The sequence below is a fragment of the Paramormyrops kingsleyae genome, chromosome 5, assembly GCF_048594095.1.
Source record: "Paramormyrops kingsleyae isolate MSU_618 chromosome 5, PKINGS_0.4, whole genome shotgun sequence".
In the NCBI taxonomy this organism is placed as follows: Eukaryota; Metazoa; Chordata; class Actinopteri; order Osteoglossiformes; family Mormyridae; genus Paramormyrops; species Paramormyrops kingsleyae.
The window spans coordinates 14958798-14985444 of record NC_132801.1 but is presented as its reverse complement, the minus strand read 5'-3'; the positions used below and the strand labels follow the sequence as shown (position 1 = coordinate 14985444).

The window sequence follows — 26647 nt, the reverse complement described above, 5'->3', positions numbered from 1 at the left end:
ATTTAAAATTCATTTCCTACATTGAAAAATCTTGCATAATCTAGGCCCCGTTTCTCCTTCATTGCCACTGAAGCCTGCCATCCCCCCTTCCTAAATATCTAAATAATAAACCAGTCACACATTTCCTTCCGATTAGCCTCATGTTACATTTTTTTTTTTTTTTGCACAATTTATCTTGCACAACCTTCGAAGCACTGACTTCTTTATTTGTGAAATAAATCGTGCAATGGATGCGATTAATGTACTGAACTGTACAAAAGTCAAATGGTAGTTGTTCAAGAAGGCTTTGCTTTTTTGGATTCAAAACCTCTGCAAACCTATTTTCCTGTACTGGGTTTGAAATCCCACAGTCCCAAATATTATATAACGCCTACAAAGGGGGAGTTTTCCCTTCCTCTGCCGCCGTCTTTGTCAGCCTTTATCTTCCAGCCCCTGCTTTGTTAGGGTTCCCCGGTACTGAATTATGGAACAATCTGAGTGATCTTGCACTGTCAGGTTCATTCTGTCAGTTGAAGAGCAGCCCTCCCTCCCCCCCCTCCCTCGCTGTCACCATGTTGCAGCTTACAGAGATGCACTCGGCACATGGTTTTATCCACCGCTCAAAGAATTTGCTAGAATATCATTGACCCTCATAATTGAAAACAAAAGATTTAATTATCAGTGACTGGGCATATAAAAAAATAAATAAAATGTAATATTTGGGCACGTGTGATTTTTTTTCCCCACTGTAATGTTTGCATATGAAAGTAACCAAGGTGGTAAAGCATACAGGCTATGATACTGACAGAATCCCTGGATTCATTCATATCCTGATAGAAGAGTGTCAGACAGGTCTGTCCAGGAGTCCAATGAGTACCGGACAACTGATAGTAATTCATTCCCTCGCACTCCAAACTTGTCTCACATTTAGAAGCGCAGACAAAATGAGTTGCCCTATTCCAACACTGCACTCAGCAAAATGTCACATCTACAGTGGCACCCCAGCAGAGTGAAGTGAATTACTGTTGCTGCCTAGCTCATATTTGCGTTCTGCTCCCTTGACCTTCTGCAGTGATGAATATGTATGGACATATTCCTATTATATCCAGCCAGGCTCACGCAGTGGGGAATAACAAAAATCAGATCAATCACCTTTCAAGTCAAAACTGGAGCTGAGAGATCAACATATATGTCATACTTTCTATCTATGAACAACAACAGAAATTAACCAGCTCAAGATGATCTGCAGCTGGAACCCTGGGTAAACGGAAACGTTAGAAAAGGCTGCAAATGGTACATACCCAGTATATGGCTTTGGCCAATGTCATTATATAAGACATCAAAATTCAAATTACAAAGCAAATGAAAATGGCACATAAAGCGGAAATGAGACCAAAAGCAAAATTCAAAACAAGGAACATGCAAATGCAAATGCCAAGTGCTAATTTACATCCTCACTGGAGGTCTACAGTACCCTTTAAGCCTCACGGTGCAAGAAGTGATATTGAGATTTTCTGTCAGCTTCTCCATGCAGGTGATCAATGGAGCGCGATCTATAACCACCCCTGCTGAGAGCCCTTGCTGTGCCTCATAGGGCAGGTAGTTCACCAGTCATCTGCCAATCAGCTCCATGGTGAAGGAAATCAATTCCTCCAGTCATGAACTTCCGCAAATCTACAAGAGATGCAGCTTAATAATTATCCCGGCCAAAGAGGTTGTAAAGGCCCACACTTCAAAATGCAGGCCTTGTGATCATTTACAGGATTTCTGTCGTCTCGGCAGAAACCTCTCCAAAATAAGACAACCCCAAAAAGGTACCAGGTCATTAACATGTTCAAAGTTTGAAATATTCTGTATATTATCTGATTTAATCAACGATCTTCCCAGTACACAAATGACTGTGATCTAAGACACTGACCAATTTCTCAGTAAGTCCACCCTCAATCACACCTTCCACCAGCTTTCCTTTGTAGATATGTCTGACACGTGTTTCTATTCCAGTCCCCATTTGTCACTGTGCTTTACCTGTTTTGAATCCTTCCCATGTTCTGATTTGTCTCTTTCCTACACTCAGTGAACCCCTATCTTCCTATGATCTCTTCTCTCTTCATGTCCTCCTGCTGCTTCCTGACACATCTCCCCCTGCTTGGCATTGCCCTAGGTAACGTGGGTCTCCTGTGGCCTCATTAGCAGGCTGCCAACATGGGGGACAGGGTCCACCGTGTGCACACCCGAACAAAGAAGCCCTCTACAGTAACCATCTCCCTCGGGCACATTTGCCACATGGTCCTTCTGCCCACCCCCCTGAGAGGTAAAGATACTGGTTGCATCTGCAGAGCAAGAGGAGTATGAGTATTACATTGATCTGCTCAAGTCTGTTATAGCTGCTCATAAGTCAGGCTGTGAGTCCAGCTGTCTGGCCTCTGCACTGATACATCCAGGACCAAACCAAATGTGCCCCCAAAAGGCCACAGGCCTATAACCCTGAGGGGAAACATGAACACAACTTCCGCTCAAACGCAGGATTGAAAAACCGTTTCTACATATGGCTGCAGGAACACGGTCTGACATCCCTGCCCATCTTTAGAGAAGTGAACAGGCTCCCTCAGGTTTTACTGAATTTAAGTGCAAGATCCAGCTACAATGCAATGGTCAATTCAGGGCATAAGCTTGGGGGGAATTAGGTCAAGAATCCATAGGTAAAATTATTTGAAATATTGGCGAGAGCACATTTTTTTCACTTAGTTTGAATATAAAAGTTCTGATGAATTGGGTCCACAGATATCTTCCGCAGGTTTGCTTTTATATTGTGATTATATTCATAAGGTATTATGTATATTGTATTTAGGCAAAAATGTGTCTGCTGTCAAGCTACTGCACTGTCCATTTACTGTTTGCATCAGTACAGTACGTTGCTGAATTGGCGAGCTTATTTCCTGGATTAAGAAGACATGCTGATGTTTAAGTCGATGCTCACAGATCTTAATAAAATATTACTTGCAGGCACACAAACAAATACCCTGTCCTTTGCTGCCTGTTTGTAGTGATCTTTCCGGATAGACATGCACCACATTCATACAGAGAGGGGTCACTCCTGATCTGCTGGTGTCGCAAGTAGAAGATGTGTTCAAAGAGCGAAACTGAGTAGTGGTAGCTTTGGTGGGGGGAGGGGGTGGTGGTGAGGAGAATGACAATATAGAATCTGACAAGTAACAAGTAAAGTCAAGATGCGACAGACCTAGAACAAACCCCTTCTGTCCTCCTCAGAAAGTTCCCTCGCCAACACACTTTAACAGCGGAACATGGCCCACGGCGTATCTGCCAGGAAGGGAATTGGCAGGCAGGACCAGCGTCTGAGAACGGCAAATCTGTCTGCATGGCGCGGCTTTGTGGCTGCGTGCCGGCGAGCGGGCACGTCCCCCGCCTCTGCAGCGCTGGGACCGCAGTCGCGTCACAGCGGGGCCCCGCTTCATGTTCCACGCTCATCTCCTCTCGCCAGGAGCAAAGCTCACCGGAGGACACAAGGGAACGCGCCACCTCCTTCAGAAAACCCCCGGATCTGCTTCGCTCCTGGACTTGCGTCGCTTCCGGATCATGAAGTAGAGCAAAGCATAGGGAATAAAAGAGCACCGTGATATTCGAGTCTTTGGAAGAGTTTTAATACCACTGCACCAAGAAAGACATCTGTACCCTGCCTCAAAGTGCATCTATGAGAATTAGGAAACAGAGAAGAGGTTTCATGTCATATTTAGCATTTTCGTGTCGACCTGAGAAAGACAGCTGGGTTTATGCAGATGGAGGCTACAGTGACTGTGACAGACGGCTCACCTCTAAAAGCAGTAATTTTAGCCCTACAATACTGACCACATCCTTAATATCACCCATCTTGCTATTTTGGTTTGACGTTACGTTTGCTCCAATGACACAGTGAATTCATCCTTCAGGTAAAAGGCTATGGCTTTCATCATATTTTTGAAGCAGTGCTGTACATGTTCGGCATGACTGTTTATCCTGCCGCTGGTGAGGAAAACACTGGCAGGAAAGGGCCGCCCCGGGCTCACAGCCACATCCGTAGTGACACTCATCCCGTCGCTCCATCCCACTGCCTTGCATTCGGCTTCCACTATTTACAAAGTGATGAGCAAAGGCAAAGCACCTCTGCTACAGCCCAGAGAGTCGGGAGATGGTGTGCAACACGGAAGGGACGACTGCATGACATTGAGGGGCCAGCTTTTGGAAGAGAATCCCTAATCCTATGCTACAATTTATCCAGTGAGCTCTCAGAGCATCAGCGGGGCTTAATGAACGTGTTCTCTCCAAGCTGGTATCTATTCATGGCATGAACTCTGTTGCTTCTGTAGCTGTTTGTCTTTGCAGGGTACATCAAGGGATCTGAAGGCAAAGCTTAGCTGCTACAGAACTCTGCACGAGGCCCCCTCCCCCTCGGCTCCGGCGTCCGGGTCATCCGCGGGGGCTGCGCGCCTCACTCCAGCAGCTGCCTCCGCAACTCCTGAGGGCAGGTAACGGGGAGGGTGCAGGTGAAGTTCTGGCACACGTAGGCAGTCGCTCTGCCCTCCAGGGCCCTCAGGGTGGCAAGGACAGGCAGCCGCTGGTATAAGAAGCCGTCTGTGTCGCCATCTGCCAGCATCAAGACCTGAGAGGGATAAAACACGGGTGAGGGGAGAAGGTACAGGAGAAATCTGAAAACAAGCCCTGACAGATATTCAGAGGCAGAACGGTGAGAACAGGAGGAACAGGGGATAACAAGCACTCATGTAAGAAATCAGACACCCAGGCTTACAGAGACTGTAATTTAGCTAAATTTATAAACTCGCCAGCTACATGCAAAAACCGCTATATCGTTAAAAAAAAAAAAACAATGCTATAAGGTCAGTTATCTCTTGTTAACACAACATATCAAGACATCATTCTGAGAGAAGTGTGGGTGGCAATATATAATTACAGTGCCTTTTATACATTGTAGCTCTTTCATAAAATGCAAACACTTAAACATACTACATCTCCAATGGTGGCAACGTGCAACACAAATGTAACACAGAGAGGTTTTGGACTGGGGAAAAGCCCCTATACTCACTTTCAACTGTCTCAACAATATAAAGTGTATATTGTGTATTGGAGAGAAAAGCATTTTGCTTATTTAAGTGAAGAGAATGTATATTCTGAATGTTGCTTGGGAGACCTATTAACATCATGAGGATTCTGATAAATTCGCCCTTTTGCATCCTCCAGTCCCCATGTCCTGTGGATCTGATCACTGGCCAGAAGATTAAGCTTTTTCACAGGGACATTAAGGAAAGCTGTGAGGTAATCCACTTGCACTCTCCTCTTACATTTATGCATACTGGGCAGAGAGCACCCCCAAACTACTCAAACAGAACCAGTAATTTGCAGCAGTCAATGGGATCTGCGATGTATCTAGCTCATGTAGCTTGGAGGGGAAATTCGGAGCCAGCCTTTGCTGAAGAGAAGGGGAAATTCACAGGGCATTCTCCTCCCCACGCTACAGCCACAAGCGGTTTAATCTGTATCTTCAGGAAAGCAGCTCTAGGGAGGGAAGGCACAGGGATTGATAACCAGCTGACTTCACTACTGTCTGGGAGCCCCTCCTTAGTTAACTGGGGTGGAGGATGGGGTAATTCACACAGTGGGGAGCTGTCACGCTGGAGAATGGAGATCTGAAAAGTAGTGTCAGAAGGGTGGGAATCTATGCTAGAAACATGCTCGACATGGGACACCAAATCACAAAGGAAGGATCTCTGAAGCGTGTCTTCAGTATAACAAGATTCTCCTTATTGGGGTTCTCCGCTTGTGGAGAATTCTGCCCCATTAATTTCCTGTTATCCCCGGGAGCTGCCTGCAGTGAAACACGGCAGAAATCACAGGGCCTGTCATCGGCTTAACTGGCACCTCATGACAGTCAACATAATAAGACGTAACATGCACAAATAAAGAAATCAGTGCAGACAAAGCAAGTCTCTTGGCCAGAAGAGGGCTTGAGAAATAGAGCAGACTTCTCCCTCGGCACTAAATGCTAACAGACAGGCAGACCCTGAAATCAGCAGCGGCTCTTTGCGGATCACAGCCGCTTCTCCCACTGACAGCCAGAAGGATGTCACGTCAACACCCTCTCTGCTTTATGGGGTCACTTAAAAATTGGACAATGGGAGCAGCTTCCACTTTTGGGATAATAAGGGGAAGCTGATTAATCGGCAAAAGGCATTCCTTGGATTTAGATCAACTCGCCTGGGGAATTCAAACCTGTCAGAGCTGGTGGCACGACACAGCTCAGATCTCAAACCAAAGTCTGACTAATAGGAGTGAGAGTAGCGCTTTTACTGCCTGAGGACCGAGAGCTTGACTGCATTCTTAAGTGTCATCCTGAGACAGGTCTGTACATACAATACAGGGAGACAGGAAGTATTCCCTCAAACTGCTGCACAAATGTTTCCGCATGCCATATGCTTCTCATAGTTTCCTTCTTGGGCTGTGACCTCTGTATCTGTAGGTAGAAGTTTTCAGAGGCTTTCTTGCTCTCCTGCTCTTGGCACTCAGCCCTCAACCCCACCAAGGCTGCTCATCACTACCAATGCACAAGAAGCAATCGTGACACATTCAGATTGAGTTCACTGCTGAATCTACGAATCCATGTGTGGGGTTACCTCCCCTACTGATGAGTGTGCATTATTTCCACTTGTTCCTTAAACATAGGAATCTTAAGCTGTGAAATTTAAGGGATAGATGGGAGAAAAAAAAGCAAATTCCTTATCTAACCAGAGCTGAAACTGCGCCTGAAACATGAGAGGCCTAACCAAAGTCAAGACTAGAAAATACGAATGTACAAACACACAGGCCGGGAGAAAAAACAGGGTTTGACTAGATGCCCACAGTACACACATACATAAGCAACAGATCATTATACATTTATCTCCCTCCCTGCTCTGCTATTATGGACGTGCTCATTAAATTCTAACAGGAATCCATGATGCAACTCCTCTTCATTTGTCTGGAAGAATGTACCAGAGGGAAAACGTAAAAAAAATCCCCAGCTTTAGTTGTCCAGCCCAAAGCTCAAGGTAACATTCAGCTTCCACATCCAGGCCTAATAAGCTGAAGGCCTGCAAACGTGGAAGCGGCTAAACACCACATTGCAAGGTCATCATGATGCGATTAGTCATGCCTTCTGGGGCTGAAGTAGTTTTACTGCATCTTCTCATCAGGACTGGGTAGGGATTACACATTGCCTTTCCCTGCTGAAGACTTTTACTTGGAATATCATTTACATTTTGAAATAATGACACTCTAGGAGATATCAAATTAACCTACAAAGAAATGATGCAAAAGCAGTAACCGTTTTTCTCGCACCGAAGAGTCGATATTTCCATGCAGATTCTTCAGTTTGCTGAGGCATCTTTTAAAAGCTGCTTATTCTGTTCCACACCTTAGTGTGTGCAGCACAGCCATAATTATACACAACTGTCAGTGGCACCATAAACAGATGGTATCCTGTAAATACATCGGTGACGAAATACAGAGGAAGCAACATTCTGGAGATTAATGAAAGTAATGAACGGAGGCAGCACGGTCTTTTAAAAGTGACAGCAGATGATTTAAGGAATACTGACAAAGAGATGACACCACATGACTTTATCGCGATTTTCCAGGGAGACGTGCGATCAGGATCGTGCGCAATCAAACATCACGGGGTGCAGAGCGACAAGATTCAGTCAAAGCTAATAAGCTAAGATCTGAAAGAGTACATGAGAGAGCTGTGCCAAAACATCACCATGGTATGTAGAGTAATTAGTACACTAATTAGCATCATTTCAAATGTGCAAATCTTTGTCTTGTGTTGACTTTGATTTTCGAATATGCTGTCTTTGACAGAAAGAGTTTGGACGCTGTCAGTCGCTTTTAATCAGCAACCAGAACAGACAGACTGAAACTCGCTGAGATATCTGACCCCCAACTGCCTGAAAATTTCAAATTCACATTGTTTTTCACAGTACATTTACATGTAATTTATTATTAAAACAGCAGGCACGTTAACAATGACAACCGCCACTGAAGTTATATAATTTTACTTATTTTCACATAAAATATTTTTCTCCAAGATACAGTTCTGACTAAAAAGCTAATTCAAAAGCCAAAAGTGTTCTTTCACAGCAGACTTTAAAACTCAGTGGGTGGCTCATTTTCTTCTCATTCGTTTTTCTTTGCTGTAGTTTCATACCCCCCACAAAGAATAATAAACCATTTGCTGACCTTTAGCGGATCCAAAAAATAAAATGAAAAAACATGTTCAACAATACCACTCAATAAATACCCAAGAAAGAAAACATTCAAAAGGATAATGTGTTCAAAGCTACTTGGTTTCTCCTTGTGTGAAACTGTAGGTTGCAATGCCAAGAAAAAAAATCAACTGAAATCTGAAGCTCAGTTGTTATTCAAACACTTTTGCTTCATATGGATCAGACGCATCCGAACCTTAAACGAGCATAATTCCCGAATTACCAGATCGCAACACAAACCTTAACTGAAAATCCCATCGGATCACTTATCAAAAACTAAGGCAAATAATTGCAAGTTTCTCAAGCTGCTTCCAAGAATAACATTAGATATTCAGTAAAATGTATGCAAGTTTATCCTTTGCTCAAAGGACAATTTGACCTTTTATTTCGAAAGAAGAAATAAATCCCAGGCGATCAGGTAAGAGGGGCACAGAAACACACTGAAAGCAAGTACTATAAACAGGTGAGGTGAAGTGTTTCTATTTGAGCCCTAGCTTTGTTTACTGAAATATCTGCCTTCTTAATCATACAAACTCAAGCTGAACGGCGGCAGTGTGTGAACCCATCTGCTCACCATGACGGACAGCCAGTCTGGGCATATAAAATAAAAATATTACACCCCGACAGTAAACAGAGACGTTGACTATACAGTCATCCAAAGTGACTCCCTGTGACACTGTTATGATGAAATCATTGTGTGGGTCATATGATGTGATATTAGGAATTTGGTTTATTTAAAGCTTTCGAATTATGGGAGCTTGCAACCTCAAATTCACAAGCATCACAAAACAGAACAAAAGAAGCATATTTTTGAACACATAATTACTAACTGCCTCTTATAGCCCAATAATGGGAATTTATCAAAAATAACCAGGTCTCAAGGACCATGTAATGTAACACGGCATCACATTTTAATAATTAAATTAGAAGGATGTTTCCCAGAAAAGAAGGGCTCTGCTCTATTTCACAGGGCCTGTCCAGCCACCTGCTAATTCCAGAAGTCGGTTCTCCATCTAACAAACATCTCCACTTGACAAAGCATTTATGACAGTCTGGAGAGGTACCGCTTGAGTGTGTTACGTCTCTGTAAAATTAAAAAAAATAATTTATTCTCAGCAGTGGAAACGTTGCTCAAATTGCTGAATTCACTTCTACCTTATATATTATAATAAAACACAATATATATTATGTACATATTTTATATAAATTATGTATATATATATATAAGTTCAGCATTTCATCCAGAAAGAAAACAGAAGCATGTGCCAGACTTTAACATCAAAGCCTAGCTGCTATTTATGTAAGCCAATGCAGACACCCATTGCTAGCTGCACTGGAGACTCATATGAAGGTAGTAGAGACAACATGTGGCTGACTGTGCAGTCAAAGTGAGAACAGATGCGAGACAGACACAATCACAGTCCTAATCCCTGCTCTGCCGCTATATAAGCTCCTCCTATTAGGAGAAAATAACTGGGAAACTAAGATGGATAGGGTTATGATCAAATGAGAGCAACGCCATTTCTACATCTGATCTCTGTAGCTTGAGGTGGCTTGAACAGCATTGTGATCTCACAGAGTGTGCATGCTGTCCCAGTGCTTGTGTGGATTTCCTGAAGCTACTGAGATTTCTCTCCATAGACAAAAGACATGCAGTCTGGGTGAATTGTTGTATCACGCACTGGAATCCAGTGCAGGCTGGCCCCTGCCTCATACTTTCTTGGATCGGCTCCAGAAACACTGCGACATGGCACTATATACCAGGATGGATTGATAGATGGATGCCATGGGTGGAGTCAAAATTGCAATAGCAGCATTGCATGTTACAATTAAGTGATCAACTGTCATTGTTAACACACCACAGCACACAACAACGAAACGTGTCCTCTGCCTTTAACCCATATGTGACATAGCAGGGGGCAGCTAATTCAGTACCCTACACATGGTACCTCAGTGGTGCTTTGCTGGTTGGGGATTTGAACCTGCAATCTTTTGATTACAAGTGTGCTTCCCTAACCATTAAGCCACCACTGCCCACAAAGTGTTTGTTCGTTACCCTATAGGTAGACAAAATGACAGGCTATCTGCACACCAGGTACGTTCATCAACACATAAGGTAAGCAAGATACAGTTTTTTTGTCCCCCACTGCAAACATCAAACTCTGCTTATGGACAGATGGACATACAGCTCTTCTATCCTGTGTGCATTTGTACATTCTTTCTTCATGTTGGTTACCTACCATAGCCTAGCTTAACTGGTATCTCTAAACTAATTGAATCTTAGTTTCTGTATGTAATGTAATAAAATACCATCTATGAAGTACCCCACATCTTTCCACATAGAAAAATGCATGGAATTTTGAGCTGCTTCGCTGTGATTAAATTATTGACTATATATACACAGCAGTGTTCCTCACCATCTATATTTGGTCCTTAGACACCACATAATGGAAAATACCATGGAAAATTTTGTGACTTATTAAGAAAAATATCATATCTGCTCATTGAACAAGTACCAGTTACTGTATTCTGAAGTGTCCGGTCGTAGCTTAGACAGAGGGCAATTCCATTTCTTTATCTTAGTGATAAGGAAATGTACAGGAACTTTAAAAGACTTTAATGATAACAACAGATATCCTTTTAAACAATGTCATGGGCAGTTCGTTTTTCGAAGATGCTGTGCCGTATTATAAGTTTGTGTATAATTACTCTGGCATCCTTGAAAATTTTGTTACAGGCAAAATTTCCATGGTTTTCTACTGAAAATATAGTACATGTGTTATTCTGAATCCGGTACCTCAGCCTGTGAGGATGCGTTTGACACTCTACACAAAGAGTGCTGGAAAACCTCTGAAAAACTTTTCTAGGTTTCAAAGGCAGCTTTCGCCTCAAAACATCTTACTTTCTCTACTTTTCACTACAATCAGTCACTCAGTCACACAACCGTCAACAGACAAAAAATAAGTAATAATTAAATTATAAATGTGTACATTTACAGAAATCTAAGTTGTTTTTGAATTTGTTGAGTTGAAGCTGAGGGTAATGGTGTTTGGCCGTGTAGGATGCTGTGACTGCGATAAGAAGCTGGTCCAAACCCCAGTGTTGGCAGAGTGATGTCACCGTTGAACCTGAGACCAAGGCCCTTAACCTCCAATTGCTGTAACTTCTGGACCCTGCTTTCACAAAACAAATGTGTCGCTTTGGATGAAAGCAACTGCTAAGTATACAGAATGAGATGGGTTGTATTTTCTTTTCAATTGCTTGGAGACAGACATGTAAACAGCATGAGTGGTTGATAGCTCAGAGACTGGTTTCCTCCGCTTTGCTGACTGGCTGCCTGCGGAGGAGGTGGGAATGGGAATCTACAATCAGACCAGTCACACTTGGGGCATCTTCATTTATGTCCATTCTAAAAATAAACCCGTATTCACATCGACATTCCGCCAGCAGTCAAGGCAACATCAACTTTGTCTTCTCCGGAGGGCTAATTCTGTGTACCAGGAAACAAATCACTAATGATGAGATGAGAAGTGGTGGCGTAGAGCCCAGCCATTAAGGACGCGGAATTCTGAAGGGGGGTGGCTAACGCCTTTCATTGAGCTACTTAACCTTAACGTGGTCAGATATCAACCTGTACGAAGTGCCGTAACCGGTCAGCCGCGTAAGCAGCTTCGAATCAAGGTAATTACAGCGGAAATAAAATGGAGACAGTCGACCCGGTAAATGAAGCATGGAGAGAACAGGACGCGTGTGGTTGCTGCCGACAGCGCTTGTGAGAGGGACCTCTCTGCGGACAGGCTGGGAGAAGGCCACGGCGAGGCTGCCGGCCAAAGATGCCTTAATCCGCACAATCGTCTGGGGCTTTGTTACCCGGGCTGGCTGCTCCCACCGCTGCCTTTCCCACCCGCTCTTCAATGCTTCTCTCCAGTCTCCACGGCCTTGTTAGGAAATCAGACCCATTTATCTCCACCGTAATCAGACAAAGTTCAAAACACTCCCCTGTCAAAAATAAAGTAAAAAAAAAAAAAAATAAAACTGTGTTTTCTCTGCCAATTCAAGTCCCGGCGAAGCTCATGTGAATGTGAGCAAAGACATGGACCCATGCTTCCACGCAAACAGCTACGGAGCCACAGCCCACACTGCTCCAAGATGCAGGTACTTCAAATTTCTCTTCACTCAACACTGCTCTCACGTGACAGTCAGTCCACTCTTAACGATTTCGTGTTGAACAACAAAGTCAAATTAGTTGAACATCGGCCTTGTCGAATGTGCCTTGAGTTAGTCTAAGGACATTACCTACAGAATGTCATGGACTGGTCAACTGGTTGCAATCACAGGTACATACTGGCTGGATGCAACTCTCTCTCCAGTCTTCTGTCCTTCACATTATCAGGGCGAATCAGAGCCATATTGCGCCATAAACCCATTTCTTTATGAAGCCTGCATTGAGCAACGCGTTAGAAAGAAAAGACCCCATGACATTACTGATGTGAAATGCGTCTGACAAGAAGAGTACAACAGCTGGTAATTAAAATTAAAAAAGACACCACCCAAAAGTCATAATCAAAGTCTGCTTTTGACCAATGGTTTCTAATGCCCAATGATTTGGGAGAAATAACTTCTCTGGTTTGGTATAGAATATGAAAAGACACAAAATTAATAAAAATATAAAAACTAAAAAGACTGCGTGCAGCTCCTTCCCCACAATTAAACCCAGAGTCCCCCAAAACAAAGGAACAGACAACGTGGTAATTAGATTTAAATTGGACTGTCGAAAAGCCTAGCAGGGCAGAGAGAACACAGCGCCTTCCGCCCCCACCCTCTGCCTGCCCTCCTACACGTGCGCATCGCGCAGATAAACACTCCCAGGGACGGTCTCCCTTTCCGCCAAGCTCCGCTGCCTTAAAAGCCTCCACTGATGTCTACAGGCATTCCGAAATCCTTACTTGTTTGAAGACATTTCTGACGTTTTCCTGGGGTTGCTATGGCTATTCATGCCATGGAAAAAAAGAAACTTCCTTTGAAGATCAGTTTTAAATATACATGTTTCGTATATTTGTGTGTAAGTTAGTGTGTGTGTGTGGATTATGTTTATATTACGTTGTGGGGATCAAATGTTCCTCACAAAAAAACCTGTTATTTTGACTTTGTGGGCACCATTTTTCAGGTCCCCATGAAAATCTGTGGATGCAATCAAAAAACTAAAAATGCCAAAAGTCTCGTATTTTGTTTGGTTACTTATGGTTAAGGTTAGTGCTGGGTAGGGGTTAAGGTATTCATGTTGGGATTAGCGTTTTCCCCATAGAAATGAACAGAGAGTCCCCACAAAGATGTATGTACAAACCTGTGTGTGTGTGTGTGTACATATTTGCTACATTCAATAACATTATTGATAATTTACTGATTTCATAACTAAAATCATTACTCCTTTTTTTTTTACATAAAAATACATCACATGGGAAACAGCCAAAAGTTTTAAAGTAAAACATTAATTTCAAGTACTAAAAATTGAAACCCAAATTACAGTTCAAGAATAGCTGTTCTGAGTTAAAAAGTTAATTGACAAGCATCATTGTGTGCTTTTTAATTAATAACACCTTTGGAATAACATAAAACACCAAACATTTGTGTTTAGTTTTCCTTTGGCATTCAAAGACTACGATTGCAATCAACAGCAAAATGGCAAGAACAGAACTGAATGAGTCAGTCAAAATTATGACGCTTAATAAAAAGAATATGTGGCTGATATGTGCAGATACGTTAAAAACTGTTTGTCAATGGACTTTTGTTATGAAATCAGTAAATCTGCAACATTATTACAGAATTAAGCGAGCATCCCAAGCATATTTATATATCACTGTGCTGCCATTGTGCCAGATTTCTTCAGTGAAACCTCAGGTTGAATGATCAGTGATGAGGCAGGTTCCTTAAGCTTAAGCAGTTTATCAAGACAAAATGATGATGTCACAGAAGGATGTTTCACACGGCCGGGTCAGTGTCTGTCTGCGTCTGTCTCTGCCCCCCCCTGAGGGAAGCAGCCCCTTTATCTATGGTCTCCATACAGACTCCCGGAGCCGGGGGGTCAGACGGCCTTGGTGAGAGTAAGTTGTATGAGAGGCAAAGGACATGATGAGTAGCAAGGACAGGAAGAAACATAAAAATAAGAATGAAAGCTATAAATGAGTGAACTAAATGAACATAATTAAGTAACTACAAATTAACTAGGGAAATCTGTCATGCCTATATCTGCAACTACTCACATAAACTGGGCAACTGATAATTTCTTTCACGTATGAGCTCCACCTTAAATCATTTAATACAGTGTTACTACGAAGCCAGCAATTGTGAATATTTACATGATACTTACTATTCCATATTTAGCATGAGCAATAGATGCACAAGTGACATAAGAGTCATAGGGCTGTAGTAGGAGATTCTCCAGGAGATGCTTCTGAATTGGTTCAACAATCCAGCTGGATAAATGCATAAACTGTGCAGATGCTCTGAATAAACTGATGTGCTGTGCAACTGGTTATAACGCACTGGACTGGACCAAATGTATATGATATGAAGAACCACTGCCTGAAGTGAATAAGAACTTGATAATTCAGTCCCAGATCCAATATACAGTATAAACATCTCAGTGAAGCAATAATCAACACTGGAATTATTCACCTGGGGCCTCTAGGATATTGAGTATTGTGGATAACCTCTTTGAAGCTCTCGATTTATTGCATAAATAAATCCTGAATACGAGGCTTGACATGTTTCTGATCATACTACACCACACACAGATACATACAAGGGTATGAGAGAGCGCACGTTCCTGAAATGTCCATATGCAAAGTGAGGCTCCACACCCACTCTCTACTCTCAGTACTTGCAGTGTAGGTAGGGAGACCTACAGTGGTTAGATTAACTGGGCTCGAACAATTCCAGAACACTGGGACACTGGCGGCTGGTTACCATGGATGCAAAACCAATGGGTGAGCGAGCAAGTGCGCGAGCGAGGGAAGCAAGGGAGGCTCTGTTACATGCATCACCTCTCCAAGTATCAAATACCATTTTGACACAGTAATTAGAAATGATGACTCTCGTTAGGGATCACTAATTCAAGAGGTAACAGTGCAGGTGAAAACTACCTCTCTAGCAGTGATTTTATATCTCCGCAGTCACAAAGAATGAAAAAGCAAAAAATAATACTGAATTAACTACAGAGGCAGCACATAGTGTAGTTTAAGGATCTAAAACTGGCACCAAAACATTTCAGGTTTCAATCGCCAGAAGTGGAATTGCTTGAGAAACCAAAGGTATTGAACTGCTGCTAGTAATTTGCTGGTGTATAAAAGTAAAAGTGCACAGCTTTAAGGTATAAAAATGTTTTCATGAGTAAAACTGTGTGCTTAAATTCATGAATGACACAAACTGATATCAGAAATACATACCCCCCCCCCCTAACGTTTATGACAATTGCTCATACATGTAAATATAGATACTATTCAGGAAGATGCCACAAGGTCCAATTCCCCCCCACCTCGCTGTCTCCAAGAATAGATATGTACACTGGGGATTTTAGGCAGATATTACTTGACTGCAGTTTTAGCCCAGTGACAAACACAAATGTGCTAAGTCCTCAGTAAATACTGGGGTTAAGTTAATGTTTGTGTCATTTCCAAGTCAATTAGGCAAACAATTACCCCAGAGCCCACCTGAGGCCGAGCTGTTGGAGCTGGGTGGGGGCAAAGATGTGGACCATCTGCGGGGGGGGACCTCGCCGGACCAGGTTGGGGAATACTAGTCTATACCATCACGTTCTGTTTCCTCTGTTCTCTATACTTGGCTTGATGAAATCCTCCACTGTCCGTTTAACTGCCTTCAACAACACAACAGACAGACACCCTCCTACTCTGCTCTTAGCCACAGTGGAAATAGCACTTCCTGTACTAAAAATCCCTAGCTGACATCACACAGCAACCCTGTACTCGCATAAGAATATACATTATTCCTTCCACCCAAGCAAATTTGACTTGAATATAAGATTTGTACTGTTTAAGGGGAAATCTGCATTTCGATAAGTAAATCTCGACACACATAACTCTTGGAAATTACAAGAAATAATGGTTTTCTTTCCTTTATCTAAACAACATGTGTCCATAGTATTTAGTATGCAAGAGTATGAATAGCTAACCACAACCAACAACATCTGGCACTTTCCAAAAGACAGGGCATGCCCCTTTACGGAGATGGATACCTGCCCTCTAAATAAGTTAATTTCTGCTTGTCAAAATGCTGTCTCTTAATGTGCCGATAATTCTCCACAAACACCCCACTGACCTGTATGGAACACGCTACAGCAGCATCACCCGCACGCCATATTATCACCCCTCTCCTGATCCCCATTCATACAGCAGAGGCCATCCGTCTGCTCCGACAGCCAGTAACCCTGTACGCTCCCTGGTCGTTCACATCTCAGGATCATCAGTCACTGTATGAAGTGCCCAAAATCAGAACAACGCCCCTTTCAGAATCCATGTACAGACCTACTTGTTTTTAAACATAATAAAGGATTCCCCCAAAGCTTAGCTGACCCAAAATGTTCCTTTTTCATGCCTAAAAATGGGACAAGCCACAAGATAAAACACAAAATCCATTAGTTACTTTGCTGCAATACATCTCTGCAGTTTTTTAAAGCTATCAATAATTATAAATATTTTCAAAAGCGCATGAATAATTCTATTTCCCTGCTAGAAGCCCTCTCCAAAAAGAAAGAGACATTTTTATTATGGGTTTACTGTACAAGACAACAAAGCCATTAGTCTGTCAAACATGAATCAGTGCCCAAGACACAGAAAAAGCACCACGACTGTAATCTTAGGTAAGTTATTTAAATTACATTTCTCAGGAAAATATGTAGGTCATAGCTGTGAAGCACCGCTGCAAGGTCAATAAATAACGTAGAACAATATCACTTATTTATGTTCTGAAGATTAATAAAAGAAGCCACACAATGATTAAAATATTTGGTTAGACTGGACTTTTTTCTCAATATGAACATTTCAGTTTAAACTCTTCCTTGCATTATATTTCACCTTTCCGTTTTATGTGGTTATGCTCTGAGATTACTTAATTTCATCCATCATAATTGAAGTAAATATCAATAAAAGTTCTAATATAAGTATAACAAACATATTTCATGTAAAAACCATGAAACATCCTCTACTGTGAGCAATTAGCCAGCAGCGGCAGCACATGACACATGCTCATCCTGGGGAGAAATCAGCAGACAGAGGTCAGACATTCACAGATCTGGGACGGAAACGGATTTCAATATCACACGTTTTGTCTCAGTGCTGCCAGAACTGGACAAGAACAAAAATCAAAATGGCAAAAGCAACAAGTTTTAATTCCTGTCACATGTGAGGATCAAATTTAATGAAATACTAGAAGCCTTTCGGGAACATAATCCCTTAGTTAAGCTCATTCTTTCCAGGTAATGAAATTTCTAAATACAACTGAAATGCTAATTTAAAATGATGCCAGAGCCTTATCAACACCTGCGTGTTACGCTAAACGCATCAATTTTACAGTAAAATCCAAGCTTATAGCCAGTCAACACAAGAAGTGACCAATCTTAAGGAGACCTTCACACCTATAAAGCCACAAAAATACGAGTTTTAGTTAGATCTTAATTAATTAGCACGTCATTTCAAAATATTTGTGAATTAGTATATTTTAATAATAACATCCTGGCATATGCAGCTATTTATGTGGTGTGTTCAGGAAATGTACCGAATTTGAGCTAAAAAGAATGCAGTGATAAGATCAAGCCTTGCAGGCCTCATTGACTGGGATTATTGGACACTGTCAATCCCACTTCCCGTTAGTTACACCGCCAGTTCCCATGGCTCTGGAGCTGAGGATGATTGACGACACAGTATCTCTCCAGCCACTGCGGGTATCGAGGCTGAGCTTCTCCCTCCTGCGATGGACGAGTGTGCAGATACGCAGAGCAAAGAGCTAATTAAGCGGTTAGAGAGGCGAAAACCTGCAGGGTCGTCAATTTCTGCCTGCGATTAAGACGTTTTTCTTTTAAATGCCTGCCCCTACCCAGTGACGCCCCCCGTTCTTCATCCCGACACAGTCGCCGCACCCCTCCCTACCCTCATCCCCACTGGGAACACGAGCCCACGTTACCTCGGCCAGCCAGCGATATGTCAAAGCCCCCCCCCCCCCCACCTCGGGAAGTGCCACAGGCCACAGATCTGGCTTCTCATGTGCTATTCCAGGGGTTTCTCCTGCGCACACAAAGCATGCTCAACGGGGTGAATAGCCACTCACTTTATGGGGCAGGAACAGAGCATTGACACAGGAAACCAGGGATGCGGTGTCCTCAGAGTCGGGCTGGCCGCAGATAACAACCTGGGGGGAGAGAGTGAGGAGGCGTGGGTCAGCCCGGCCGCCGGCTACCGGTAATGAGGCGGGCAGGTGTCTCTGCCAGTCCATCTGGCCCCAGCTGAACCTGCAGCTTGTTACCGCGATCTCCAGAGTGTGATTCTGTATACACACTCTCAGAAGTCTGCTGGTCATGGACAGGCTCTTTGACTGAAGCATGGACACATGGTAAAACGCACACAACGGTTATGCCATATATACGGGCTGCGTGAAAAGGCTTACTCCGGAAAAAAAAGGTGTTTAGGAGCACCGGCACTGAATCCAGCACGTTGTTGGCTCGCATCGCATCACTTCGCAAAATCCGTATGTGCCTGTGGATGACAAACCCTTCCCTGGCACGGTACCTAAGAAATACCTAAAAAGCTCCACTCAAATAGACCCCCATCCAGAAGAATGACGTGTCGATCGATGTGTATGCTGTTATTTTTTTGCTAGCGTGTAGCTGTAATTAGCGTGCAGACGAACCTCACCTGCTTCAGCGTGTAGTGCTGGGCCATGAGGCCACGGACCATGTCCGGCAAGGCGATGGGCATCTTGACCACGAGATCGGAAAACGCGGTCAGGAGATGCTCCAAGCGAGAGGCCCATTCCTGCCTGCCCGTGTAGTGGGACAGACGGAGCAGATTCATCGCAGAGATAGAGTTGCCACTGGGCTCAGCACCATCCTGTTCTGAAGACAAATAATACCAGTGTAGACCGCTCATTCAGTACAGCACTACTGAATAATTATGGTAAAAAGGATGGATGTTATTTTACAAAAGTTCTGTATGGCTACATCGCCTGTAAATTTATTTAGACCTCCTATAGTTACGTGATATGTCCAGATACTTATTATGTACCTTTTTACCATAATTATATAAAGTATAATATAAGCATATTTATTTAGTAAATAAGTATGATGCAATAAGTGAGCCACGAAAAAATATGTAGGGAGGTCCAGTTTCATCTGAACTGATCTGTTTTTATGCCTCAGGCCATGTTGCTGCTTTCAGCAGCAAGGGCTTAAGACTGAGTTCTGTAGCACAATCTGCATACGACCAATTAAGGCCGTGCGCATATACAAAAGCGGACATGAATAAGCGCGAGCGGCGGCTTAAACATCGCTAAAAATCACAGGAGGCAGGCTTGGGGTACTTAATCTCGATAGCTTCGCTGAATACCCTGCTGGGTGACAGTGCTACGGCACGTATTTCATTCAGCACAAGAGAGGCTGCCAAGCAAATATAACCTTTTCAAAGAAGAATAAACCCGTAAGGGCGCATGAAGCCAGTACAAATGGGGAAGGTTCTGCTTTGGCGGAGAGGTCAGTTATTACTATTCTGATAATAAGAGCCATATCACGAGCGCGTGTGAAAAAGAGGTTAAACAAAGGGGGTGTACAGCAGACTGGTGTATGCATTCCGGGCAAGAAGTCGCCTTTCTCTTGATGACGGAAGCAGAACAGCCCCCCGACAAGACTTTTGCCCCGAAAAATGTCCGAACAAGCTTAAAAAGTAACATGTTTTATCACATTGTTGGGATAGCCTGACCTAAAGCAGCAAAGCCTTCCAGCTAAGCTCGCAGTGATGGCAAAATCCTACTCACATCCATTTTAGTATGTCACAGGTGATGAAAAATAAAAAAAATAATAACTACTCGCTTTTGTCCCCTTGGCTTATATACGTCAAGGCCATTTTCACAGGGTTATCTGTCAAGACAGAGCCCCCCCTGTGGAGGATCTCTGAGACTATCAGCACGCATGTTCCCTTCCAGGAAAGTAAATACAGAACCATGCTGTTAAGGACATCGTGCTCAGGCAGTTATACCCCTCAAATGCATTTTCCTGTCCCACCTTAACAAATGTCACGCCCTAACCCTCCCTCACCAATCCCCCTTCTCCCACCCACCCACCCACCTAAAAGCATTACCGATGCGGCACGATATCAAAATAAATCAAAATAATCAAATCAAAATTTATTCAGGGGTGGTGCGATTTAACAAACGAGATGTCAGAGGCAGCCGCATGGGAGGTAAATCAATAAAGCTGACGTCAGTAGCTACTTTGGGTTGAACGTTTAGCAGTGCAAGAGGACATAGCTGGAAATTAGCTAAAGGTACATTTTTCACTGACGTGTGGGAGTTATAAATGACCAGGCGGCTAGTGGAACCGGAGACAATTAAAACGTTCAGGATCAAGCTTAATGCCATGAAAGTTGCACTGTAGGCACGAGGATGGGCCCAATTCAGCTGAACAACCCATATCTACTGCAGTTTTTCTGTTCTCTCGTAGGGAAAAATCGATCGTTTCAGATAAAGTCGAGGGCAAGAAACTAATTTCCTATGTGTTACTCGAGGAAATATGCCAAAAATTATTTTAGCTCCAGAAATTGTCCTGCGGGGATGAATTTGCCACAGAAATATTTCTTTTTAATAATGTCAGGGAGGTAAGGGAAGTGTGTAAGGGCCCAAGAGTGTAACGCGTCAAGTAGAATGACAGCCAAGTAGCAAATCACATCTGAAGATGCCTTTTAGACCCGCCCTCCACTCCGCCCACTTACCTTCCTGCTAACCTGAGTGCTTTACCTTGCTTGAGTGCCAGCAGCAATGTAGGGTCTCTGGGGTCGCTGCAGAAGTAACCGCTGCCCTGGCTGTCCCAGAAGAGCTGGTCCTGCCCTTGCTGTAACTCCTCAGCCCAGCCAAGCCAGAACGTGTTCAGCGTGGCCTCATACAGGTCCAGTAGGCCACAGATCACAAAGGCATAGTCATCAAGGAAGCCTGCAATAGGGGATTCACTGGGGCAAGACAACAGCAGAGAGATCATGATGCTCTCTAGCGTGGCTGCATGCTTTACATGAAAAGTAATACATAGAAATATCTATTCAGGTACTTTTAAAATATGCAATAATTTTTTTTAATGTGTACAGATTCCCAACACACAACTTCACTGAACGGACCCAGAGATCTTAGTTCTTCATTCCCAGACCAGTTTTCCTTGCCACACCATGATTAGTTGAGTGTAGGTCGGTGCAGGAAGACATAGCAACACCTAAGACAGTGCTGACAGAACAGTTTCAACACATGCTCCAGGGCTTAGTTGCACAACAAAAAAGGAGGTGGGTAGTGAATGGGGGGGGGGGGGGGCACAGGGGATGTGAAATCGTCTGGCTGCTAAATGGTCCTCCCTTTCATTGAGGTGTTCTGTCAGATCAGCTGCCCAGTTTCGACATTTCACACTGAACCATCACCGGACCGTGGGCTACAAAAGCACGGCCTATGAACACACAGCCAGTGAGCTCATGTGTTGTCGATGGAGAGTGAATTCAGACATCTGTCCCGGCAGCGAATGATTCACATGAACTCATGGATCAGGTGCATGGTGGGGATGAGGGAACAAAGGAGTTTATTTGCAGGAGGGTAATATCACAACATTTCATAAGAAAACCAAAAAAAGATCCATCTATTCATCCACCTGTACCTTTTAACACAGGGGTGGGGAACCTGATCCATGGAGGGCCGGTGTGGCTGTGGGTTTCTGTGATGGCCTCTCAATCAGCCAATAACAGTGGGTCCCCAGGACTGGAGTTGAGAACCACTGCTTTATTATTAGCTGATGGAAATGTCATACCAAAAACCAGCACCCACACCGGCCCTCCATGGAACAGGTTCCCCAGCCCTGTTTTAATGGCTTGTCCTAGTCACCTAGGTTGTGGGGCACCAATAGAAAAGTCATTTAATATTTCTATGGTCAGGATATCATTTATATTCTATGTAGATGCTTAATGAGACAACAATAACAAAGAATCTTTCCACATAAGAAAAACAATTTCTAAAATACAAATGTTGCATCTTATGTGTTTAACAGTACCGTGCAAAAGTCTTACACAGTCAAAGAAATGATGTTTAAATGATCTGCGTGTTGGTGTAAAACTATGGTATTACGGCTGTATAAGTGTGTTAGCTTAGCCATTTGAAAACCACTCCTAAGTCACCCCAGTATTTGCAGCAACTGTCCAATACACCCATGTATATTTTAACTTGAGCAGTAGTACTCCTTCTATTGCTTGTATAGCTAATCAATACCTCATTCAGTTATTTAACTAAGTTTATTAAGTGAAATTTAGGAAATACACGGAATGGCTGACGTGAGGAGAGGTTTGGGAACTGAAGCGGTGCTCATCTAGCCCTCCAACTAGATATCAGTAGCTTTTTGGAGAACAAGAGAAATTACTGTTAGTTTTTCTTGTGTTACTCTTAATCTGCATATGTTCTGATCTTAAATTTTGTTTTTTTTATTGTGATCAAATGCACACTTACTCCTCAGATGAATAGCTTTAAACATTTCCTTTGACTACCTTTCTCAAAAACTAGCTTTCCTGACCTTCATCAAATTATTTTGGTCTTTATAAAAACATACAGTCAGGTGAAACGTGTTTTAAATTAGTGGAGCCTCTCATTACGATTACAGTAGCACTGCTTCATTCTGAGTTACCAGCATTAACTTCACCACTACATTCACTTCCCTGTATTGTAACTAATCTATCAAGAATTTTAACCATGAACTATAGATAAACTACACTGGGCGCTTTTCCTTTGCACCAGGTACCATATTTTTGGTACAATACTTTTGGTACTTTCACTTCTGGTCAAGTACCAGTACCAAAACTTCCAGTACTTAAGCTACCAAATCAGTTGGGGTACTTTTGTGATGCTTTAGGTACTTTTGGGTGGGATGTGCAAATGCCTTCTTTGTCGATTGGTCATGCAAATAGCCTGCCTCTCAACGCTTCTAAACTCAATACTAGTGCCGTCTTGAAAAAAGTTCAAACTCAGCAAACAGTGATAAACAGTGATGACAAGCCCTGCATAAATTGGCTTCCAGCCTCACCCTTTTTTCCCTTTTTTGTCATTTAAAAACTTTTTTTTTGTTCATCCACACAGAGAGCACTGTGTACTATATCCACAGGCTATAGAAACAAAATGGCCCAGGTTTAAATTTTGGATATACATTTATACAAATAAGAATATACATATTGATTTAACTGCTTAACTCAGCCCAGGCTAAACTGCTTTGCATAAAAATAATAATTCCACCATCATCATCATCATCATCATCATCATCACCATCATCTAAAGCACAACCTGTAAACGGTGCTCAAACAACCAGCCCCATTACAAAAATTCTACATCCAATATCTTCCCCTTCCTAAACCTCAACATCACAGCACCTTGGTTGTTCTAAATAAGTCTAAGAGGAATGTCCTGGCTCTCCAGTAAAAACTGTACGTCATCTATAACCGTATGTCTTTCGTGTCTCATAAGACCATGACTCAGTTAAGTGGCGACATCCCTTTTGCAGCACCAGTCTGGTCCCGATGTTGCCCGATTTGAGAGTCTGTACGGTGCCTTGCTGGCAGCTGTCCCAGGAAGCATAAGGCAGGGGAACACCCAGCACGCGATGCCAGGCTAGTGTAGGGCAGACACGCACACGCACATGCACATGCACACGTATGTACGTATATACACACACACACACACACACACACACACACACGTACACATGCGTGCACATGTGTGCATGCGCTACCACACATACACACAAACATATGCATACACACACAGTTCATTTATTACTATCACTGTGGGGACTCTCCATTCATTTCTATGGATATAACCCTAATCATAACTATGATAACCCAGCCCTAACCTTAACCATAAGTAACCAAATAAAAACAGACTTTTGACTTGGAAAAATGTCCCCAAAAGCTTAAAAAGTAAGAGGTTTAACCACATTGTGGGGATATTTGCTCCCCTCAATGTGGTAAAAACAAACCCACACACACACACACACACACACACATGCAGACACACTATGAGCGATTCTTAAGACACCTACAGTAACCACAAGGTTCTGCAAGTGGGAATCGCACCTGCAGCCACGGGGGTTTGTGGCGATGGTGTGAGCATCTGAGTCATCGCGCTAGCCTTTTAATAACGCCTAGAATTGTAAGTATTATCATCATTACCCATATCATCATCATTTTTAGTAAGAATAACATGTAGAAATGTACATTTACAATGGCCTGTGTTCTTCCCTCCTAAGCACTGCATCACATAATGGCAGCCGAGCTGCAATGTCTGCACCCCCTCCTTCAACGCCTCGATAATCTCGCACAGCGTGACGCCATCCTCGCCTTCTTCAGTAACCCTGCCAGGTCAGACTGGATTACTCTCTCTCAGTCTCACCTGTGCTCATAGCGCTGCCAAACAGCCACGGTGCCAGATGACAGCCGCACTTCATGACGACGTCTTGGACGGAATGCCCACGACAAAGCGACATCACCTTCATACCGCTTTACATTTCACACTGCTGCATCGAAAGGGGAGTGTTCGACACGTAACGCAAACATATCTAATAAGAGTTACAGGCTATGGTGCTAGGGCAAAATATAGATATACATGCTTTGTTTGTTTTTGCTCTCGTATGTTTGCACAGCATTATTGAGAGCATGATGGGATGGCGGCTGAATCATAAATGTTACATTTCTGGGGGGGAGCTGAAGCTGACACAGAGTCCCGGTGCTGCAGAAACTGGGCAGAGCAGACACGCAATCAGCAGAAAACAGCAGACTTTCCTATAAATTAATCATCTTCAATCTGGCAATGTTCTGGCGCCTCGGAATTATTAAATTCTGAAGAGGAAATCCTCCAGCGGCAGATGGGAGCAAATTAAAAGCGGTCTGACACATTTCGGCTCTCCGAGCGCACGGCCGACAGTGAGCCGGTTTCCGGTTCTGTGAAGAACTTTTTTTCTTTATATAAAAAGAATGAAAATGCTGCGAGCAAAAACTTCCCCTTTGTTCTGGCGGAGAGCGAGGTATGACAGAAATCCACACAGACTTTCTGCAGCCTCGGTTTCCAGCAGCCTGGCTTTAGTGCGTGCTGCACAAATATGCGTGGTGTGGCTGCAGACGATGGCAATCAGATGCGTCTAGAACTAACATAAGAGGTGTCCTGCAGCACAGACGTTTCCCTGTGCCCCTCGGACTGCAGCCTCATGCCCTGAGCGAATGCCAGCCCCTCGGCACGTACGCCCGGCCCTCCACAGAAGCTGGTCTTTGATGTGCTCCGTAACGCAGCAGCTGAGCGAAGAAAAGAAGCCGGCTAGGGACACTCACATTTGCTCCACTTCCATTTTGTCGCCGCGATAGCAGGCATGCAGGATCCGGCCTTTGGCCTCATCCCACAGGTGATCCCTTAAGAAATGGGCAGTGCGTACCGCCCGTTCCACCAGTGCCTTGTCCCCTAGGGCGGCGCCGACGCGCGCAAACCCTGACAGCATCAGCCCTATAAAGATGGAGATGGGAGAGTGAGGAAGGCTGACATTCCCAGCAGAACAAGATTCACTAATTACATTTGCATATTTATTTATTTATTTATTATTAGCTGCTTTTATCCAATGTGACATACATTTTTGAGATGGCCACTGAGGGCCTTGCTCCAGGGTAAAAAGGTGAAAGCACTCTGCTAATCACAAGATTAACTAACAAAGATGAATTGCGGCAGATTATCGTGCACATCGTGCACAGAGCGCCAACACACATCACATCAGGATCACATGGTAATTCTACTATTTCCCAAGATGCCTTCCCCATTATGCCCAAACATGGTAAGAAAACCAGAAGGGACTCCTTTAAGACCCCGTGAAACCTGCAGCGCTGAGTGCTCAATGGTAGCAACGGGACTCTCACCTGCGATGAATGAATGGAATGATAAGGAGACGTTGCATGGTGAAAGCTTAAATTGAAGTGAATTAGAAAAGTAATGGGGCTTGTCGATGTAAGAAACACTTCAATTAAGCCACGGCTCGGCCTACTCTTAACTAGGAAATCAGTTCATTAATCACATTCCTGGAGTGCATTACTCTGGGA

At 43.4% G+C, this 26647-nt stretch overlaps 1 protein-coding gene across 1 annotated transcript in view; it reads right to left on the bottom strand.

Moving 5' to 3' along the window:
• Positions 1 to 3616: 3616 nt before the first annotated feature.
• The window catches only part of spata20 (spermatogenesis associated 20), a 32472-nt gene continuing 9441 nt past the window's right edge, over positions 3617 to 26647 (bottom strand). Inside the window, exons 12-16 of the mRNA XM_023836864.2 lie at positions 25895 to 26063; positions 21303 to 21511; positions 19211 to 19410; positions 18627 to 18707; positions 3617 to 4633 (exon numbers count right to left, since the gene is read on the bottom strand). Coding sequence (XP_023692632.1) covers positions 4463 to 4633; positions 18627 to 18707; positions 19211 to 19410; positions 21303 to 21511; positions 25895 to 26063 — 830 coding nt within the window. The 3' untranslated portion in view covers positions 3617 to 4462. The remainder of the gene's footprint in view (positions 4634 to 18626; positions 18708 to 19210; positions 19411 to 21302; positions 21512 to 25894; positions 26064 to 26647) is intronic.